General features: G+C 40.0%; 2 protein-coding genes across 2 annotated transcripts in view; both read right to left on the bottom strand.

The window, feature by feature from the left end:
* The window catches only part of ect2 (epithelial cell transforming 2), a gene marked incomplete at both ends in the record, with an annotated part of 28355 nt that extends 17320 nt beyond the window's left edge, over positions 1-11035 (bottom strand). The window contains 10 exons of the mRNA XM_083888052.1: positions 677-739; positions 1279-1394; positions 1606-1736; positions 3116-3189; positions 4131-4238; positions 4704-4793; positions 4868-5050; positions 7050-7142; positions 9803-9882; positions 10903-11035. Coding sequence (XP_083744178.1) covers positions 677-739; positions 1279-1394; positions 1606-1736; positions 3116-3189; positions 4131-4238; positions 4704-4793; positions 4868-5050; positions 7050-7142; positions 9803-9882; positions 10903-11035 — 1071 coding nt within the window. The remainder of the gene's footprint in view (positions 1-676; positions 740-1278; positions 1395-1605; positions 1737-3115; positions 3190-4130; positions 4239-4703; positions 4794-4867; positions 5051-7049; positions 7143-9802; positions 9883-10902) is intronic.
* Positions 11036-14124: 3089 nt separating this feature from the next.
* The window catches only part of mcf2l2 (MCF.2 cell line derived transforming sequence-like 2), a gene marked incomplete at its 5' end in the record, with an annotated part of 79972 nt that continues 70852 nt past the window's right edge, over positions 14125-23244 (bottom strand). Inside the window, 4 exons of the mRNA XM_083888051.1 lie at positions 14125-16625; positions 18720-18793; positions 21258-21373; positions 22983-23092. Coding sequence (XP_083744177.1) covers positions 16561-16625; positions 18720-18793; positions 21258-21373; positions 22983-23092 — 365 coding nt within the window. The 3' untranslated portion in view covers positions 14125-16560. The remainder of the gene's footprint in view (positions 16626-18719; positions 18794-21257; positions 21374-22982; positions 23093-23244) is intronic.

Here is a 23244-nt window from a genome sequence, read left to right as displayed (position 1 = left end):
AGGACTCAATTCTCACTTCATTTATGTCAGTAAATATTTTTCTGAGTCTCAATCAAGAGTTCCACCTCTTCTTTAATAAATCATGATGTTTGTTTTGTAAATTATGTTCCCATTTAGAGGAAAATTCACAATTTAGAACAGCAGAAGACGGCAAGAATTGTTCAATAGGTGCCTGGTTACAGGGGACGTCTGACAACTCCACTTTTCAGAAATGCCGCACTCTTGAGTCTCATCATTCTTATGTACTGGACCTTTAAGAGTTAATCTGTGAGTCTATGTGAACATTTGATTCAAATTTAAAAGGATTCTCTCAAGGCGTTCTGAGGATAATGTGTTTATGAGGCAAAAAAGAATTGATTCTTACAGTCAATGTGACTTTTGACCCCTTAATTATAATAAGGTCATCCAAGTGAGTGTGCCAGATGTAATTAAATGACTTACAGGTAAGTAATTTATTATATCACAGTCACATAGATAAATGAGGTCACAGTCAGTGACCATGGCCACCACATTCTTATCGGTTAATTTTTGAGTGTTGGTCAAATTTAAGAAACGATTTTTTCTTAATGTGTTCTTGAGATGAAAAGGCTGAGGCATGGAAAAGCTAAAGCTGTGAAGAATCTAATCAATTCATCGTTGGGTGAACACCCGTAAAAATGACCCATCATACACTCACCTTCTCATACAGGTACATGGACTCTCCGGCTCGAGCATCCATCTGAATGCTTCCCCAAAACCACTGCAGCAGACACACAAGAAAGAAATGTGTTTTATCCACGACTGAATAAGGGAAAAAACATTTCTGATACTATAATGAGACACACAGTGAGGCAAAACAAGCCCTATTGATTGTAAAGCTATAACTACAGCTAAACCACAACTCCACCTCAAGCCCATGTATTCATGCACTGGAAGGAAAATCTATTATTGATAACCATCTCTGACAGCACAGACACAAAGAGACTAAGACTGCATCGACTGAGGTTTAACTTGAAAGAATCCTGATCGGATTATGATTCAACTTTCTTTTTAGGACGGGAACATATAGACGATTCATTATTGTGTGCCAAAGCCTCAGAGTGCTTCAAATATTCTCTTGATCTCAACATAGTACCAGAGGAGTTTTAGACTTATAGAAGCAGAGTTGAGTTCAAGGATGTTTAGTTTCCAATCTCAAAAAAGAAAAACGAACATGCTTTTACATGTTTGTCTTATTAATTAACACGATCCCATATCCAAAACATATTGTGAAATATGAAAGAAAACTTGAAGGCCTACCTCCTGTTTGACCACAAAGAGTCTCTTTGAGGGAACAAATGGCAGCTCTTTGACTGAGTTTTCCTCCACCACCATATGTGTGCAGCGCTCATCTCCACCCTCAAGATAATGGCCACCTTACACACACACAGAGAAACACAGAGATGATTATACATAAACAAACACACATCGGACCTCCAGAGTTGTTGTGCCATTTCTGCAACACATGTATTTCTATATATTTTAATTTGAGTATTTTAACATCATCACATTTCTTAAACTATGGCGTAGAGACATAGAGAAACACAACAGCTGCAGAGACAGATTGCAGTGTGCTGCAGCACTGACCATGTTTAAGAGTACGCTCCTCCATGTTGGCTTTTTCCTCCTCTGAGAAACCCAGAAAACTCAGGACGCAGTCCTGAAACGGAGGCACTTTGAACTCTGTCCGAAACTCCTCGTCTGCAGCATGGAAGCTCCTGCACATGAAGGAGGGAGAGGCACGAGGATGTCAAAAAGTGGCCTCATTCCATCATTACGACAAGTGTGTTTGTGATCAAATACTTTTAACATGCTGTGACACGTCTTCCGTAATTGTAAAATTGCACTAAGACACTGTTCATCAAAGCAGTAAATAGTTTAACAACATAGAGGAGAGCTAGGGTAAAGATGACACCCAGATGTTTGCAAGTGAGTGACAGAAAAATGGCAGAAAGTGCAGCCTGCTATTGCAAGCTTTTCCAGACTTATTGACCCGAGCTGTAAACCACATGGATGAAAGATCCACTCAGAAGCAGATCTGACACAATGAGGTCTCACTCTGTTGGACTCACAGAAAACCTGTGATTATTTTCTGTAGTTCACTCACTGCTGCACAGTAGTGGTACAGAGTGAATCTTTGACCACATACAGACACTGAATCACAGGGAGAAAACAGTTTGTCCTGAAGCGCAGCTGCAACAAACTGCCGCAGAATGACCATGAAAAGCTGAGGATTTGTAAATTGTCAATTTAACTTAAGACAAAGAGCACGTTTACACAAGATTAGAATAAATCTATCCATCGTGTTAAAAATTACTTTTAACAGAAATTCAAACTGAATCAGCATTTTGTGAGAGGGTGCGGAAGCTGCTCTCTAAAGCTGCGTTTTCTATCTATTAATATCTGTCATATTTTTAAGTCACGAAAATCTAATTTCTCAAAGTCGAGAAAATGCCATGGGGAGTTGAGTGACTCCTGCATCTTTATGTTAAGCTGGACAAGCTATATCATCAGCTCATCAAGACCAAGATAATATATCATCAAGATAATATCACAATATTCCACAGACTGAAGAAACCATATTTTTGTTTTGTACAGATTGCACAAATAATTTTAATATGTTTTTCAATGAAAATGAAAATAATTATGTAAAAATTACGACTCTAATATTGCAATGTCAGTCAAAATAATCGCAATTAGATATTTTTTTAAAAAACATGCCAAAATTCAGGCCAGAACAATTTTTGGACTGACAAGGAGAATGATTTTATGCTCCATCAGCTTAAATTTGATTTTTTTTTTTTTTTCTTTTTTTAAGTAAATGGATGATGACTGGAGCTCAAAATGCTAAAAACTAAATTGTGAAATCCACCTTATACTAACAAGCTGAAAAGTAAAGTGCCCACTTTACCCCGTAGCAGAGCAGAGGCGGACACAATTCTTGCAATAAATCAACTCCCCACTAATGTTTGGATGCTGGGACAAGGGCATTAGTCAAAATTGAACAGCATAGTTTGACTATGCATGGAAATGTAGTGAAACAGCTCAAATCAGCTCAGGGAATCTGTCGACAAGAGAATCCCTCAACTTAACTTACATGTCATCTCTTCTTTCCCAGGCTTTATGAATCCACGATGGAGTGAGGATGGGTGTCCCCAGACACACTGCCAGCTGAGAGAGAAGGGAAAATAAAGGACAAATTAGAAAAGACGCATCTTTAAAATTAACATAAAAAAAGGCAGGAATATTATCTCTGCAAAAGTTCGTCACTATAAAAGCGTCAAATATTTTCAGTACAATGATCCGCCAAGTAGTTTTCATTACTAATAGACCATGACTTACAAAAACGACAACATCATTTGAAAATGTTTCTACTTTCTCTTTTTTATTCAGGATCAAAAAGTCTAAAAAGGAAAAACTAGACTAGACTGAACATCACAAAAAACAAGAATCTAGTGTGGAGGCCCAGCATCAATCATTCAGAGAGAGTCGAGCGTCAATCTATTCATTTATCTATCCCATTATCTTGGTTTGTCTTCATAGAAACTATGTATTGAACCGTGTTTAAAAAGAATACTATATTATCACTTTTGTAAACCATAGTTCCTGTTTATTTACACAGGGGTGATGAAGTGCACTGGCCTCAAAAGGAGGTGAACATAAAATAAGTATGTCTGCAACGTTCAAGTTCAGTTTTTCCGATGATCTTTGTTCAAAACTTCTGTGATAGTACTTTTTGGATGCCACTGGACTGTTGAGGTTTGGAGCATAAACACGATATAAATACAGACTAGAGGTGGGCAAGACATAGCGTCTCAGATAATATCGGGATTTGGATTGCAGTTTTAAAGATATGCAAACTGAATGTTTATCCAGAGTTCAATGTTTCTACACTGTAGTTCAGTTATACGTTTAAAGAAATAAGAGTTGTTTTCCTGAATCATTGTGTCCAGTGATATAATCTGTAAATAAAATCAAACTTTAAAAGAATATCGACTCATTTGCTTCATCGACAAAATATACAAGATATTGTTTTTTGCCTGCATCGCCCACCCCAATGCAGACATCACACTTCATTGCAGTACAATAATGGTATACGGCAGCAAACGTACCCTATATTTCTCGCCATTTGTTGAGTAGGCGATGAGATGAGTGACCTTCGTGCTGAAGTCTTTCCGGATGGTTCCACCCATGTGATGAACAAGATTCACCAAGTTCTTCTACATGGATAAAAGAAACAAAAACAAACACACGAAAGCTTAACACACAGAGAAACAATAAATAGAAATGGAATATGTCCAATAAATATTTTAAATTAATCCATAGATAATCCAAAACGAAATTGTGTGAAAAATAGAGCTGAAACAATTAATTGATTACTAAATTAATTATCAACTACTTTGATAATCGATTAATCGGTTCAAAGCTTTTTTCATGATTAAAACAAGATTTCTGATTATTTTAGCTTCTTAAATGTGAATATTTTGTTCGTTTCTTTGCTCCACATAACAAAGAAATCATTCAAGTTGAATAATTTTTGGCTTCTGGACAAAAAAAGACATTCGAGAACATGGCCATTTCCAAGTTTGACAAACACTGATCAACGGTGTTCAACAGAAGCGATAAGCCTGAAATATCCTGGTGGAGTACAGTGGATTAAATTAAGATAAGTATGTCGCACTCACCATTTCCTCTTTGTTCCTGAAGCCGGTGAAACACAGCGACAGGCTCATCATGGTGGTGGAGTAAAGAGGACGACAGGAGAACGGCAGAGGCTGTGCAAGACAAAATGTAACAATTTAAGTATGGACCCACATGACAACCTTTATGCTGCAGGTCAACTACTTACTTCATTCTTCGCAGCACAATGCAGCAGTACGGGAGGCCCGACGATGCGGTTGTCACGTTTGTAGAGGCAGCTGTAGTCTGGAGAGTCAAAGTCTGTGAGGACGAACACCGTCTCAAAGTCTGTGCTGTCTTCATCACTGAAGTCGTGGACATTGTCAGTCATCATACACGGGGTGTTGATGTCCTGCACAGGAAGAATATAAAATATCTTCATTAAAGTGCATAATCAATCTGCAAACTACTGGAGAGGATCAGGTTAGTGAGGCTGTTGGTCAAGTATGAGTTAGTTAGAAGGATTTTTTTCTCTCATCAATGAAAATAATTATGTATTATTATAATATTAAAGTGTGATCATTTCTAACATATCGCACAAAAAGACAAAAAACACCAATGTTAGTATACATGTCATGATTTCACAACATCACGTTGTTGACGAACACAAACCTGTCGTCCTATTTTTATTTTGCAGTTGCAGAGTTTCATGTACCTCAAATATTGAAATCATTTCACTTCCTCAGTAAAACGTGAGCCTGTAAACGCACCCAAGGCAAAAAACCAAACCATGTATGATTTAAATAAGACAATAAGTATTCTGTGAAACGTTTTCTTACAGTTAATGTACCAAAGTCACGATGCTCTTAAAACTGGAGACAACCTAATCTATCAAAAAAAAGGCAGGAGGCAGCACACGGTCATTGGCCTTAACATAGGGTAGAAAATATCCTGTCACCATAAAACGGAAAAGAAAATCATTTGTAAATCAAAATGTTTTAGTCTGGAATCAAAGCAACAAGTCACACACAAGCTGAGCATGAGAGGTGAAGTAATTAATACGTGTTACCTGTAAACCAGCCAATAAAATGAATACACACATTGATTCAAGTACATGACAGGCAAAAAAAGGGCAGAAGACATCAGCTGATTAGACACACAAACATGTGTTAGGATCCACAATGCTTTGAACACCTGTCTGTCCGTTAGAGGAATAGTTTAACATTTTGGGAAAACAGTATTGTTGCTTGTTTTTCGTAAAAAGGAAGAAGAGCAGATCAATACCGATATCATGTCTGTGTCTTAAACCCGGAGCTGAGTCAGGACGTGTATTCCCTGGTGCAATGTAAAGCCCTGAGACAGATGGAAATGATGGCTGAGTCTGCCCATGGTTCATGAACACAGTGTTCCTGCAGTCTAACACTGAATGCTTTATACAGTGTTCTTATACTTGAGAAATAACTATGCTGAGGCAGCATATAAAAAAAACTTTATTCCACTTAGTGCACAAGCAGTGGTATTTTTTTAAACCACCTGTAAAATCTGTCATTATGATATGAATGCACTGACAAAAATCTACACATAAAAACCAGTGTGATAAGAAGCAACTGGAACAGAAACCATGTTACGAGTGGGCAGACACGTTTGATATAGCAGTCAGCCACCATGGGATGATGTATGATCTACTGTATGTGTCCATTGTTAGTGTTATGGTTGCCAGATTTGGTGCCATCCCTCATCACTGCATCTGGCAACTTGTGATTTAGATTGAAAATGTTACAGCATTTGCAATAAGTGCTTTTTTCTTGTTTCAGCGTTGCTAAACAAAGATTATGACTCCAGCTCTGTGAGACGTGACACCATTATTGATCTTCTCAAAGGCCCATTTACATATTTCACAGAATGCTAACTCTTTCTTTAAGAGGAGATGACACACAAACACCAAAGCTTGTCAGATGCATTGCCAATGATTGCTCTTTGCGTGGAACTTTCCAAGTCTATGTTTTTGCCCCTTTTCTCTATGGAGCTCCCCCTACAGTTTCTCCTAGCCATGTGCATTTGTAAATCAATTCATGTTTCTTGCAAGAGCCAAGACCTCTTGAGACCACTCTGATCTTGCAATTTTAACGTCAACAGATAAGTTTAAAGGCCAAAAGATGCCTAAAAGAAAGTGTTTAAAGCATGTTTTCATTTTACACCTCAAGACTAAAGCAACGCATTTGACATTTGAGTGCAAGTCTCCGTTAAAGAAGAGCCATCCACATATCACAAGTATCACATCAGTTATGTTTAAATCAATTCACCATCAGTGAGTTGGCCATGCACAGTGATTGATTGAGGAGCCCGTGTGGATTAAGACTCATGCAGCACCTCCCAAAGTTCCCATCAAAGTGTCACACACTGTACTGTACCATATTGACTATAGATTTTATCATCATTTTCTCCTCGGCACCCGCCTCGCCTTTTCTTATCTTTACCACTGGAACCTCCATTACTCTGATGACCTGTAAAAACCAACCAGCATGGAGTGTGTGTTAAACATTGGCATTTGGAAGGAGAGCAGAACAAAAGAGGGAGGAGGAGAAATGGAGAAACAAAGAAAGAGTGCGGGAGTCAAATTCATATAAATTGACCGTACATGAGGACAGGGTTTGGGATGAAGGTGAGAAGGAGGAGATGGGTGAGGGATAGACAGGGTGGGGCTCATGTCCTTGCAAAGTCTAAAGGCAGTGACTTCAAACAGTTATCAGGCTCTGAGGGAGTCGAAGAGGAATCCTTTAAAAATTGATGTAAAAGTTCAAAGCTGTTGGGATGAGAGGACAGAAAGGGAACAGAATGTGAAGAAATGGCAGAGGGTGGCTCTTTTTTTCAGTAGGCTGACTGAGTGATGGCAGTGGGCGGTCAGGCAGACAATCGGGAGCGCGCTGATGGAGCTGTCGGCAGATGTCTTTGGATGTGGCGGTGCTGCAGATTGGCAGGAGAAACAGATGATTTAAGCAGAAGCCTTCGGAAGTGACAGGGCACAGGAGACCTGCGAGAGAGGTCTTTTCTCGCTGCACTTAGTCGGCCGCCACGCCTCCGAATCACCTTCAGATGAAGCTACTCAGAGACACGAAACTCGATGCTGCTCCCCAGAGCGGATACAAACACTGTGTGTGATTGACACGTAAATATCCTCGTGAAACTATGAACACTTTGTGCTGCGCGTTTAAGCAGTCAAATCAGATACAATGTTGTTGCGTTAAAAGGAAATGTATTCGTTTTCCCCAGACATCTAGTGGAGTTTGTCTGCTCAAAATAACAATAATACACGGCTGGAGAAAGCATGTCCTATAAATTATATTTTCCTATTATTATAAAGTAAGACAGTCATGGTGGAGACGGTTTGGTCATGTGCAGAAGAGGGATAGTATTGTATTTGACAAAGGGTGTTGAAGATGGAGCTGTCGGGCCGGAGGAAAAGAGGAAGACCACAGAGAAGGTTCTTGGATTTTGAAGAAGGATATGAGGAAAGTTGGCGTAACAGAAAAGGACACAGGGGAGAGGACAAGATGGAGGCAGAAGTAGTCGTCCAACAGTGGCACATTAGTTTGGTTATTGGGCAAAACTAGACATTCAAGAACATCATCATTTACAGGTTTGGTAAACAGAGATCAATATTTTAAAAAATTTCTGAAATTGTATGGACTAAACAAGTCCACAAATATAAGCCAAATAAAACAATGAGACTCTTGCTTGAAAAAGCCCCTTGTGTCAGCCTGTCATTAAGTCAGGCTGCGGCAAAACACTGATAACCCGGTTGTCACTGTGATGCACAAGTATTACATAACCAAAATGAGAAATGTACTGTGTCTGAGTAAGTTATCATGTTTTTGCCTGTTTGTCAATAAAGTTATTATCGTCTACTCAGACAGCCTGACGTTTTGTCACCTACGTTCAAGTGGCATAATAACTTCTCTTTCACACTCTAGTCTGTGGTACACGTCTGGCTCTGTTCTGTGAGAAAGAGAACTGGCATTTTCTTGCAAATAAAGATGCTTTTCACACCCAAGGTCAAACACTGAGAATTCAAATTACACGAAGGGGGAAAAGATACTTCACATCTATCATCAGTATGATAGTGTCAAATGTCTGTTGACACTATACTGAGATGTTATGATGAATGCCTTATGTAACTTGTGAAGTATAAAGCTGTGTTCCAAAACCGAACCGTTCAAACATTACAACGCTGCCCTAACTTGCAATGGAACTGCTGAGCTGGTCACTGAACGCAATTGACCGGATTTTTTCTACGCGAAAAGCGGGCTCTGATGAACCTGAATGTCCTGGAGGGACATTCCCGGCTGGTTACACTAGAGATGCATGGGGGAAATGGCAAATCTCATGCCTGGCTGCACTAGACATAGAGGATGTCGAAGATGTGTACATATTCACATTCATGATAATTGGAATGTTATCCTTGACATGTGGAATGTACATCCAGATTCGGAGGCAGAGGAAGGCCTCCATGGAGCAGCTTGAGACGAGGGTGGACATCGCCACGATTAAGAATGCCGTGATGGGGTTGCGCACCGACAACTCCGCAATTCGAGACTGCGTGGTACAGATGGGAGTGGATGCAGCCAAACGAGATGAGCTGGTGAAACTAAGCGTGGTGAGAGCTATGCGAGAGAGGGATGAATAAATCGGCGGAACCGAGGCAACAACTTGAGACTGTGATCGCTCGTGATGGTTCGACAGGGACACATGTACGGCCGTGCATGTAGTCTGTTGACTGCCTTGAGATGAACTGCAGCCTTATGCTATTGTTGCTGCGACGTCCAAAATGTCGAAAGTTAACATGAAAAAAAAAAAAAAAAAAAAAAAAAGAAAGTAATAAAACTGTATGGGTAATGGGGGCGGGACTAGATAAGCTTTGCTTCTCCCGCTGTCCCTTTCGGTCATGTGTATGAATATAAATGATGATGTATGCAGATGTTGATTACTTGTCATGCCCGAAATAAACGATTCATTCATTCATTCATTCATTCATTCATTCATTCATTCAGTATCATGATTTAACCCAGAAGCTTGTTGTGTCGACACGGGTGATAAAGGCCTGTCACTTGAAAAGAAACCAGTGGAACCACAGCGGACATTCAGGGTTAATGGAGGAGCATCATACCTGCAGAGCTTTGACCAGTGCTGCATTTCTGCTTGCTGGTCCCACCAGGACGATCCTCGTCTCCACTTTTGGCAGCATGTCTGAGAGAGGGACACGGCAACATGGTGAATGAAGAGGGAACACACAAAAATGACAGGAGGACAGAGACAGATTCTCTCTGTGATTTCAAGTTTTCTCATTTTCATTCAGCCAGCGTAATCAGTCAAACAACAAGACACATGTATAATTAAAAGTAAAATAAAATAAGAGACAGGCTGCATAGAAATTGGATAATTATAAAGTAGCAAGTTGGTACTTTTAGTAAGAAAAAAAGCTCATTATAATTTACATGAAAAAGGGAAGTTTATGGGTGTTGAATGCATATGCAAACAGCACATGAAAGACTAGTTTTAAAACACGTTAATTTAATTTTTTCCATTATGTCAAACAATAACTATTTTAGGAATTAACTATTTTGAGAGGCCTGAGGAATGAAACGGGGTCTGCTTTACGGCAGTGTTAATAGTTAAAGAGATGCTATGCAAATACTTTTTATGTTGTTAAAGTAAATAATAATAAAGAATGACACAGAAGGACTATTCGAGTTCTTTACCTTCACTGTTATTGAACTATTTAAAACCATATCGAGATATTTTGTAATTTTCAACAAATTAATCTTCTGTGATGCTATCTTTTCATTTTAAAAGTAAGTACAGTATGAGTGAGTTTGACCAGATGATCCTGGAGAAAGGACGACAGGTTCTTCACCTCACTGAACGGGTTTCTCACAATGGACTCCACAAACACACCCCTGTGCAGGAAATCAGCAGCACACACTCGCCTGCATACCTCATGTACAGAATAGGTGAACATACGGCTGAGCAGGAATGTAAACCCACAGCAAGTGCCTTTTGGGGGGTATTAATGCAGTGTTCTGCTGAAGTAACAGCCCTTTCATTTCAACACAGATGGAAATCTGGATTCATAAACACAAGCCTGAGGTATCTGTTCTGACACTGAAGTGTTTGTTTATTATATCTGCTGCTTATTTTCCTATTCAAACAGTAGCAGCATCAACTTAAGCAAAACGAAGGAGAGAACAAGTGACCGTGCAGACTGACCTGCTCCATCTTCACATGCCAGACCCAGAAACGTGTGGTCCTGAGTGGTTTCAGCAATCCTCGAGTCATAGACTGAAGAATCCACCAACAGACTGCGAGCAGTACATAAAGTCACTATGCTGGTGTCAGCCATGGCAGGACGCTGAGGAGGCCCCAAACTGTCTAAAAACAAATCAAAAGTTAGATGACACGAACCAGACACCAGAGGACCAGAGGGAGAGCCAAAGGACGAGGTTAAGGGAGACTAGAAGACACAGAAGGGGACCATGGGAGACATAAGCGGCAGACAGCAGAAACACAGAGGTAGAGACAACAACGCGGAGAAGGGGACAGAGGGAGAGACAGCTGAGACACAGACAAGAAGACAGAGAAGGAGACAGCAGAGACAAAGGGAGACATAGAGGAAGAAACATGGTGATGGTGAGACAAACCAACAGAGAAGGGAGACCCAGACGTGGGGAAACAGGGGCACATAGGACATAGAGCTGAGGACAGGGAGGAGCAGAGGGGGAGACAGCAGAGACACAGGGGGAGAAAGTCTAGCAACAGAGAAACAAAGCAAAGGGGTGACAACTGTCAAACACAACACAAGGCTTCAACATGAGAAACAAACTTTGACATTTCAGCTGAAGAGAATCTAAAACATCTGTAAGCTGTGACGACGAGACAAAAGTTTGTTCTGTAACTTTTGCAAATACGTGTCAAAAGTGCATGAGTTTGCATAAGAACAGCCATGAAACTGCACCTGCACCACCCAGGATCAATAATAGTTGATGTCAGATCAGACTGAATGATAAATCTCAGTGTATGGACTAAAGGATTCAGTCATGTTCTGCTTGTAGCGAAAACAAGGTAACAACGTCATAGAAGCATCTAACTACACTTGACTTCATTATTAGGTCCACGAGATAATTAGCAAAAAACACAGAAGGCCAAGTAATAGTAGGTGTTTTTCTACGGCAACAGATTCCTTTATCTACATGTGCAGGAGTTAACTTACGTCAACGTGTTCGGTTGGAGAGAAAAACAAACTTCAATTAAGCAAAACTTACCGACTGCTCAAGTTATGGTGCGCTTAAATAAGAAAAGAAAATTGAGTCTTCGGTGTTCACCCTGCTGCTGAACCCCCTCAACTGAATTAGCTCCCTAGCTAACTTGGCTAGCAGCCGAGCTAACGAATCCACAGCGCTGTGGACAAAGTCCGGTGATTCCTCTTCAACACAATCTACAGAAAACACGTAACACGTCTCTGTTCAGCCTCTGGAATCAGCACATGTTCGTCTTCATACGTGAAAATAGAAAAGACTGTCGCAAAGTCGTCGCTTTAGTTTGCTGATAGGGAAAACAGGCTTCATAATAGTCCGTAGAAGTTCTCAATTCAGACTACTGCTGCCGACAGAGCTCAATTCAAAAAGCAGCACAACAACGGAGCCGCGCGCTGATTGGACGACAGTGAGAAAGCGTCAGGAACGTCCGTCCGATGAGGCTGCTGATTGGTCAGATCATTCAAATCTCGACGCGCACTGCTGGACTGCCAGAACGACGTGATACATTCACGTACTGTCGGAAATAATCCCTCGCTCATGCTGAAAAGGAAACAACTACTGATTTTACGAAAACACACGTGTTTCATACCAGTTTAGAATTTAACTCAAAAATACATGTAAAACATGTCTGATTATTCAGTGGGATTTTATATTTTAATCTATTATACGAGTGATTATCACAGTTTGTATGTGGACCCAATGTCCCTATATAAATCAAGTTAAGGACAAATTTAAATAACAATCTATTTTGAAGTCCTTCAATCTCAGGGCAACAAAAAATCCAAAAAATGTCCCAGACTACCTCGGGTTCAGTAGCACCAGTTTGGTTCATATAATACATGCATGGTTTGGTGGCAAAATATTTTAACCCGGTTCAACTCAAATAAATAGGTAAGGGGACATGATATGTTAAAAAGGGAACTTGAAACTTTATTATTGTTTTTCATGGAAATTCGACTGCACACCACTTCCATTGATTGTGCTAACCCGGTCTTCCAAAGGTGTGTTACCTGGTTTGGAACACAGCACCTTTTAATAAATTATTGATTTGTTTCTGTGGAAGAAATCAAAAAAGTTACTGTCATATACAGAAGGAATATACATGGTTCTATAAGTTTCTATTGTTAGTCTTCTCCCTTGGAGCGGAGGCCTTGAACAGTTAGAACACAGAGTTGCTCGATCACATCTGAAGAGCGACTGATCACTGAGTCAGAGAAGCATTTCATCACATGACATTTTTTTTTTTTTTACGTTATGTGAAAATAAAATGTCATGTATTTACATTTGCCAGCTCGGGACATGAAAACATTTCTGCTGCCAAGCTCCAATCTCACCATAATGAAAAACACATTTGAATAAACTGTGAGATCAGAGTAAAAGGTTGTGAGGATTCTTCTCCGACGGCATGTTCTCCGCCTGCTGACTCACACTTCAATCGTCTTCGTGTGAACACCCATCACCCTCGACTGGTGTGTGCGAGACACAGTGGGGCGTCTCATCTCTTCCTTCCTCACCGAACTTCATTATCCCAGTCTCGGGAATTGTTATGAGCAGTTACAGTTTCAGATTAGTGGAAAAAAGTTTGTTTTCCAGCAGGATAAAGAAAAGTGTTGGATGATCACATGCAGCTGTAGTGTCTCAGAAGGTTCAATCCAGGTGAAAAGAAAGTGGAAAGTTTATTGCTTCATTTCCAAATTTAATTTTGAGTTGTTGATAATAATTTCATCATTTGATGTCAGAGAATATGACAGGAACATGGTTGATAAGAAATGCTGTTTTTATTTAGTTGGTAAGTGCTACACCTAGAACCTCCGTATCAATCCTCACATGCTCCGTAAAGCTTTGAATAATACATTTTGAAAATAAAAAAAAACAAATTCATATACTGTATTTAAATCGATATTAACACAATGAAGATGTATGTACATTACAATGACAGAGTACAATATACAGACTTATAGATACATTCTATATTTTAAATTGCAGCAGGAAACTGTATTAAAGATCTGACTTTTTACAAAGATACATTGTTTATTTAAAGAATAAGAATGAAGATAGTTCATGAGACACGTGGGAGGTTTTCCTGTACAACCAGTGAAGGTGCTTCAAATATCTGACCATTCATTCATTCATACACTCATTCATTCATCTAACCATTTTGACTGATTACGGTTTCTTTCCTCCAAAAGTAACTTTGTTACTATCAGTCGCCTGGTGACGATGTATCCTCTTTATATCCTTTTGTTTACCAAAAATAAACAAACTTACAGTAAATAAGTGGAGGAGTCATCGGACCTCTGATCACCCACTGACCGGTCCACAGATTTACATCATCAGTAGAAAACTCTGAGAATAATGTACAACACAGCAGTCACACAGAAATCCACAAAAATATACAATATGAGGCTGAACTGCAGACGTAGATCCACAAATTATGTAATGCCCTGTTGGCACTCACTGTACAGTGCTGTGATGAAGCAGATAGTCGGAAACAAACAACCAAATCATAATTTTCCCTGAAAAATCACTTCAGAGGAAACAGCCTAACAAAGCAGAGTGTTCTCAGAAAGTGACTGCCTGTGAAAACCACATGATAATCCCATAATGTGCACACGAGAACAAGAAGAAAACATGACGTAGAGCACCATCGGTCACTTTATCCTTCACTTAAGCTTCAGTCGTTTTCTCTGTGTGAAGAATAGACTTAAAACTTTTATTACTAATCAGCAAAAGCGGGAAATTCTTCAATCGCTTTTCTTAAAAGATGCATCTGTGCAGGGCTGTTGCAACATGGGTCGGCAAAGCAGGCATTTCTCAGGTGGACCTGTTAGTCCACTGTACAATGTTGGGAGAATCCCTTTAAATTTTCATGAATGGTTATATACAGAAGACTGCAGTGACAAAATGGTGAGGAAACTAGGCCAAAATGGAGACCCTAAAGTCTCTTGAAACCTGTTTTTACACTGTTTTAGCCCACATGCTATTGGCTGACAATGAATTAGACACCTGCTAATAGAGGTTTCGAGTGTAGACAGCAGATATCTGGGCCAAGAGTCTGTCTTTCATTCATTTTCACTTTTTTAAACGATCGGTGAGATATGATGCCCAAAAATGGAATTTGAGTAGAGAGACCAAACTGGATTCTTTTTTTTTCACTTTCAATTAAAAAGCTGTTTGCCAATGCATTTTTTAGTCACTGTGTTCTTCTGCTTCACCTCCAGGCAACCAAAGCCTGCTCAAAAGGTGATTGTTCTAACTAAAAATAGAAACAAGAAGGCTTCCAAACAGTTTCTGTATATTCACATGCAGAGATTAACTGTACATGAACACTCACCTGTACACATCATTAAAATCTCAGATTTGAACAGACAACAGATTGTAATGTTAATGTCTGTCAGAGGTGGAAAGCGTACTGAAATATTCCACTCAAGTAAAAGTACCAGTATTTTGATCAAATTTTACTTAAGTAAAAGTACTGGTCTAAAAATGTACTCAAGTTAAAGTAAAAATTCACCTGTCCTCATCATTCATCATTCATTCGTCCTCATTGTTCATCATTCATCATTCACCTGTCCTCATCGTTCATCATTCACCTGTCCTCATCATTCCCTGCCAAAGTTTCCGGTGTGTGAATTTGCTTTTAAAACTCAGGCCATATTTGTTTTACTTAGTAATGGATGTGAAAACATAGCAAAGTGCAGTACTTCAAAAAAAGCTTAATTAAAATTAAATATTTAAAAAATGACTTTTAAAAGTACAAGTACACAAAAAAACCTACTCAATTACAGTAACGTGAGTAAATGTAATTCATTACTTTCCACCCCTGATGTCTTGTCTAATGTCTAACAGCGTGCTAACATGATCAACATGATAAACCGTGTTTAACCATGTATGGATGTGTCTCTCCATCAGTTCACAGAGAAGAGTATAAGAGAAATATCTTACCAGCTGGCTGAGAATAGAGACAGAGATCATGTACAGGATCTAATGTTATGTATTCTATCAGGGAGAGGAAAGGCAAGCAAGACATGCGTCAAGGTTCTCCTGGAGAATGCAGTTCCAGTGTCTTTGTGTTTTCAAACCTGACGTATCTGTAGCATCTGAAGCATCTTAAGAAGCTGTAGCAACTTCAGCATCTGAAGCTGGAAAAGGCAGCAGAGGCAGATTCTGGAGTTTTAGCTCAGTACAGCAGCAGCAGAACAGGGCACCATGCCAACACCTGCTCACAACCAGCAAGCACAGTCTATCATTGCTTCCAATTTAACATCTCAGATGTCCAGCTGCTGCTTTTTACAGTCTGTAATGTTAACTCATCCACCTTTTGATCAGTCTTCAGTCTCCACAGACGACAGAAGGGTGTATCAAACATCTAATATGGCTTTCCCATGGTGCATTCAGGCGTCATACGGGTTCCAGCTTTGTCGATTCAGTGACAGATTTGAAAAAGTGTGGTTTAAAAATGACAACAGCCATATTTGTAGTCAAATAGAACTACAAGTAGAGAAAAAACAAATGTTTGTTGATTTTTAAGTCCAGCTTAAGAAATTCCAGTTGAAAAACTACAGTCAAAAGTCACGTCTGTGATGCATTCACTGTCCTGAGACACGCCTCCTCACAAACTGGCTTCATTTTCATCCGAGTCGGAGAGAGCTGCAGTGCACAGATCACTGAAGATATCTGGGAGAGAGAAACAAAACAATCATGTCAGCTGCGACTTCTAACAATCCATCAATCTGATTATTTAATATACACAAAACAGGTGCTCGAACTTGGCATTCAAATATTTTAAAGTCATTTTAAGACAAGAGGAAGCACAGCCCGTAGGAGTGCAGCAATAAAACAGGGACCAAACAATGAAGCAAAACAGAATAAAAGACGTTCTGTATACAATGAAACTGAGAACACACCCCAAATCACTGAGATGTTAAATGATTCAACTCATAATACAGTAGCTGTATAATAACTGGATTTAAACTGGAAGTTCAAAGAGGATTTCTATAAACGAAATACAGTTTAAAAACAATTACAAATATCACATTTTAGTTACAATTGTTACAAAAGATTAAGATTTTTGGACTCAACATGTGTCTGAGGAGAATTGTAGGGTGACTTCAGACTGACAGTCTCAGTTTATATTACGATGTGTTTAATGTCCCCTGGAATAACGGGAATCCCAAGAATCTGCCCTTCAAAATGAACATGTTTTGCAATCATTTCAGTGACCTAGGGGTGTACTCGCTCGTGTTGTATACTGTAATTGTGAGGCATTCAGTGTCGTTCAGACAGAAAATGCATGAAGAATTACAGAGAAGGCAGATGTGGGCGGTCACCACAGGCAGGTGGACACAGCTCCACTTAAATAAAAGTACAGGGATGTGTCCTGCTCATGGACTCAACCCCCCCCTCCAAAAAAAAATCTGAATTCAAAAAAAGGAGGAGTGAAGAGAGAATTTCATAAGTAAACAAGCAATGCGATGACAAACATCTTGAGGATCAGCCACCAAGCTGCTTTGAAAAGGGAGAGATTGCTCAAGAAAATGTTCAAGAAGAAGAGATGAAGAAGTCAGGAGGAGGCAGAGTAGAAAAACCCAGGAGTGGCTGTTTCTCTAATTAAACCAAACCTTGAACACGTCAGCACAGAGTCCGAGTTTAAAATTCTTATTAAACGACTTACGATTGGACACAGAATGAGCACACGCCCCTGAGTGAGTCAACAAAAGACAAACATTTAGATGTAAAAACACTTTATGTTGGATTCATAACCAGATAAATCATCAACTAAGTATTACTAATAAACTCGTGGATACTTATATCCTGGGATTAAATCTGGGAACACAGATTTTTTTTTAGGATTACGCCTCAGTGGGCCATCAAGAACTTACTTTATAAATCTGTTCTAAAGTAACAACTGATAACTTCACTGTTGAAACTGTAGAGTTTGATACATGTCTGATATCAGATCATTTTATAAGGAAACCGATGTGACAGTTTTAATCAAGTTAGTCAGGGGAAAATGATGCATTCATGTCCCGTGGGATGAAATGCAGAGATGAGAAAGATTCCCCCGTGTGTGTCTGGGTTTGTTTCAGTATGGTAATGTAAAGAGGTATTAAAGCTGCTTCTCTCTTCATGTTACAGCCACTTTTTCATTTTTCTGTCACTGATGGATCTGAACAGTTTCCCCCCACGATGCCAGTGAGGGAAGAAAAATATGATAGCTGGGAGCCACAGTTTTAAAGTTTACCCAGAATGAGCCTGAAATCTAAACTACATTTAAATGTGCTTCTTCTGAACATCCATCTTAGAGGAACACAGTAACTTCTTTATTTGGACCGCGGCGGTTTCTTTTACGACTCTATGAGTTGTAGTTGTTTTGTGATGTGGACTAAATCAGATGATCATTGATTTCACATCAGACTGAAAATGATAAATTGAACACATGACCCTTGAATGCACACACACACAGAAAAGGAGAGTAGCTGTAATAGTAGCAGCAATAGTAGAGTGAATATTCTGCAGTCGGTGACATCATGCTCCGATTATTCAACTCAACAAGCCAAAGCGCGCTCTCTCTCCCTCCTTTTCCACTCCATCCTCGCATCCAACAGTCCCTCCCTCTCCCCAGAGCACCCCACCCAAGAAGCTGAATATGTCGGGGTAAAAAGAGCGGGAGGAAATGAGGGGAAGGAGGGGGAGAGGAGTGATTGGGTGTTTGGTGTGCGACAGCAAGGCGGGTTAGTCTGGTGAATCAGGGATGAGATGATGAGTGACCTCGTTCAGGAGCAGTCTGCAGGACAGTGGACAAAGGACGCCCCGTCTCTTCTGTCAAAAGGTTCCTCACTAACCTAGAAACAAAATGTGAGCATGAAGGAGGGGGAAGTCTTCACTCACTCACTCACAGGACCAACGTAATGACAGCAAAAGACTTCATTTAATAATTGCATAAGTTAGTTTTACTTGATTATGTGCTGTTGTCAAAATGACACACACACATGAATCCCCTGCTCATGCATCTTTCATGTTGCACAAATCCTTCCTCTCACATTTCAATCTTTGTCCACTGCGATGTAAACACATCACACTTCCATATTCACAGAAAGTAAACGTCAGGTTTTAAAAACGCGTCTCCTGCCTTGGTTGCTGAGAGCGCCATCACCTGGACGCCTGAGCTTGCGTGTCTCTGCGGTGCTCACTCTTCCATCACCGGATGCTTCATCCGTCACTGTTCATTTTTTAAGCCTTGCTTTTATAAAGTTTAAAGACAGAGCTCTGCTGTGAAATATCCAGCTTCCCCCATCATCATCAAACCTGCAGCGTGTGACCTTCAGACTCCACCTGAGCCTCCACATCCTCTCCTCTGCTGCCACACTCCACCCTGAGTGAAGTAATTCTCTCTTTACTCTGATCTCACTGTGACTCAGTGTTGACAGGTCGTGGTCGGTTGTACTAATGCATCCTCAGCTCTTATACAAGCACAACACAACAACATGCTGCAAAGTGAACACCCACACGGCCTGGGACACAGGCGGTGTGTGTGTGTGTGAGCTGTTGGTGTGAGATAAAAGCCTAAATCTGGAAGGTGCATCCCACTGTGGGGACGGGTGTGTTAGAAAATACATCATATCCACACAAACACACACACTGCTGCTCATCGGCTGAGTGCTGTTCAGCGCCATACGTCTGCACGGTAACTTTGATCCAAAGAAAAAGAGCGTGCACTCATGAATTCTTCATTTCCCTCATGTGACAAGGAGACAAATGTGACTAAGACTTCTTCTTTTTTTGTTAGAGCAAAAACCCACAGAAATGTTTGACAGGAGACTTTTTTTCTTTTCAGGCTGAAATATGCATAAATGAGAATAATACAAAAGCATTTGTCTTACACAGAATTCTTCTTTTCACTTCTAAATGCAAATAGTCTGCATGAGACCAAAACACTCAGTGTGTGGATTCTAGCGGCAAAGACACCCTGAAGGTGGCAGTGAAGATGATGCTAAACATCCATACATACACTTTCTATATCCATTCATGTTGTTGTGGATAACATGTAACTGTCTCAGTCTCAGCTGTCAATCATGCGTCAGCCTGTTTTTATATAATCAATAATTAACTGATCAACACTGAACTAACTGAACATAATCACATCAATAAGAGCTGCCTAAAACGACAGAAACCATCTTTGGAAACATTTATTTGATGCTTTAGTCCCATTCACATAAATGGCGTAGGGTTTACCACAGCAAACCACCAGGGGGCAGTGCAGAGCTGTCACGTTGAACGTCTCTATGGCCTACACTCAGTCTTGTACAAAGTACCTTAAAGTATCTTACCAGAAAATGACTTTGGTAGAAGTTGAAGTCACTTATTATAATATTACTTAAATAAAAGTCTTAAAGCATGTGACATTTACTGTTAAAAAAGTAATTAACTGATATAAAATGTACTTTTATTGTAGTTTTAGAAGTAAAAGTATTGAAAAAGTGAGGATTGAGCCATGGTAGCTCAGTGGTAGGGCGAGTTGTTATTCAACTGGAGGGTTGTGGGTTCAATTCCTGGGCCTGCTATTCTATATGTGTCCTTGAGCAAGACCCTTAACCCCATATTGAAGCATGTGAATGATGAACTATAGTGTAAAACAGCTCATCAAGACTAGCAAAGATCGATATGAATGCAGACCATAATAACAACTCCTCTGATCTAATTTGGTAGAAACGAGTAATAAAGACAGTTAGAGGAAATGTAGTGGAGTAAAAGTTGCTAGAAATATTCACAACAAAGTAAAGTACAGATACATGAATTTTGTACTTAAGTAGAGTAATGAAGTATTTGTACTTTGTTACATTATAACACTGGCTACAGTCCCTGCTGTAGACTAGTCATAGCTCTTGGCTTTTTTGTTTGGTGTTATGATTACTTTCATGATTGAACAATCTGACGATTTTTTATTATTATTGATTAATCGGTTAGTTGTTTGGTGCATTAAATGATAGAAAATTAAAAGGCAAGCTATTCAGTTTACTGTCATAGAGGATCAAAGAAACAATACTAATACTAATATGAAGAAATTTGGTCTGATACGACAAAGTCCTCAGAAGACTGAATATTCCACCATTCAAAATGGAAACTAAGACGTTAACACATGAGGGCACAGATCAATTGTGTTGTCTCCCGCACTGGGAACAGACTGAGAAGCCAGTGTTCTCGCACCTTCAGTTGGAAAACACGTAATTAACCTGGCAGATGTCCGGGAAGCTGCGGCGAGCGACCAAACCTGGAAAGCGAGTGAGACTAATTTCACACTGAACTCACCACTGTCCGGTCTCAGCTTCCTCCAGGAACTGGACCAGGTCGCCCGACTCCAGAGACACGTCCCGCGACTCGCGAGTCTCGTATGTCAGCTGCACCCGAAAACGACTCGAGTCTCCCTGCAGGAAAAAAACATTATTGTTTTTTATTATTTATTATTTTATCCTGTTAGATGTCTTTTTGGGAATATTGTGTTGCTGTTTGCAGTTGAAGTGAACATTTGTGCCAAAGAAAATTTTCAGACTTTTGGAAACCTTTGATTGACCATGAAGTTTTATCAGATCATATTTGACATCATGAAAACGCTACTGTCTGAATTTCACTTTAAAAACTGGGGATGTGTAATAGTCTGGATGGGCAGAAACTGAGACCTTTGGAAAACATGAGTTACCCACATTATTGACCATAATCTTAAATCTTACGTACCATTTACGCTTCATTAGTAGAACTAAAACTTAAGTTCTCAAGTTCTGTTTACACCAGCACATGCACACCCAGTAACCCCTGGGGAGGTTTACTTATTAGCATGGATAGCTCATCTGGATGTAATCTAAAAACATTGTGTACCTGGGACCAAGCAAATCATTTTTGTGAGGTCACAGTGACCTCGATCATTGTCCACCAAATTGCACTTGAACTGGATTTCAACAACACAGCTGGTAATCTGAACCTAGCCCAAATGAATCTTTGTACCAAACATGAAGAAATGCCATTGCTGCGCTCTTGACATCTCTGGAAATCGTAACAACTCTGGCTCTGGTGCATCGACATACAAATGTCAACTCTTTAAAACTGTGCATGTGTGTGTCTTCCTCCTGTACACCACGCTGATTGTAATGAATGTGGAAAGCCTGTCACACCCTGTAGACCTGTGCAGATATATTCCTCCTCCTCATCTGCCTCTCCTCCCTCGTTTCTTAAATGTCAAGTCATCAGTGTCCGCTGCTAACAAGGCGCACGTCCACGGGCAATGATTAAACAGCAGCGGGGGTCGTCTTTAAGATGGATCGGATGGGCGTTTTGCTGAAAAAGAGGTGAATGTGAAGAAGGAGTGGAGAGGAGACAGCGAACGCTGAAAACCGACATCACTGTTTGTCTGTTTCATGGAGAGCTGATTTCTTCACATATGCTACAAAAGTCACATTTGGACTCGAGCGTGAACTGAGAATAGGTGGTCAAATGTCAAGGTCACTGTGACTCCACAAAACAGTTGATTTGATGCCACAACAAAATCAGGTCGCAGAACATCTTTGAGGGAAATGTCTTTAAATTTGGCACCGTTTGCTTGCATTTAAAGGACAAAGATCAAGGTCACACACCAAGCATGTTAGATGCTGCTAAGACAATATTTGAGGAACATCTAGAGAGGGAATGTCTTCAAATTTGGTACAAACACTTACTTGGAATTGTGATTAAATGGTAACTGAGGCTGTTTATTGGTGTGGTTTGTTTTGCATATTATTGACATATTCGAGGCATGATTTAATTTGTAATGTAGACTTAAACTTATCTGTAGACTTAATTTGACTTATTTTGAAAATGATGTGCATGTAATGCTTGTTTATACTCAAAAATGTCACACTAGTTTTACAAACAACTCCAGAGAACCCTTTCAAAAGTGGCTCAAATGTTCACTTACTGAAGACAATGTGCTGGGTGGTGATTCTAATACAACCCTCTCATTTTTCAGTTCTAAAGGATAACACTGCCATGCTGAGCAACACTTACATTTTTATTGTTGCCTTCCTCCTCTGAAGAGTTGGAGGATTCCTCTGCGCTGGACGGAATCGTCTCAAAGTCCTCTGTGTCCATGGAGGGGAGGCGTCGCTGTGTCCAGCCTGTGGAGAAGTCGTGCACATCATTAGCCTGCAGAATAAACTCAAACCAGTGCTCATTGATCTGAGCACGGACGTGGTCGAGAGCAGTTTTCCATTCATGGATGAGAAAATCACAACTGTGTTGGTCTGTGAAGATAAGACCAGTGTGAAAG

This window comes from Microchirus variegatus, assembly GCF_963457635.1.
Source record: "Microchirus variegatus genome assembly, chromosome: 4".
Classification (NCBI taxonomy): Eukaryota; Metazoa; Chordata; class Actinopteri; order Pleuronectiformes; family Soleidae; genus Microchirus; species Microchirus variegatus.
Note: the sequence above shows the minus strand (reverse complement) of the source record. Positions and strands in the feature narration are given on the sequence as shown.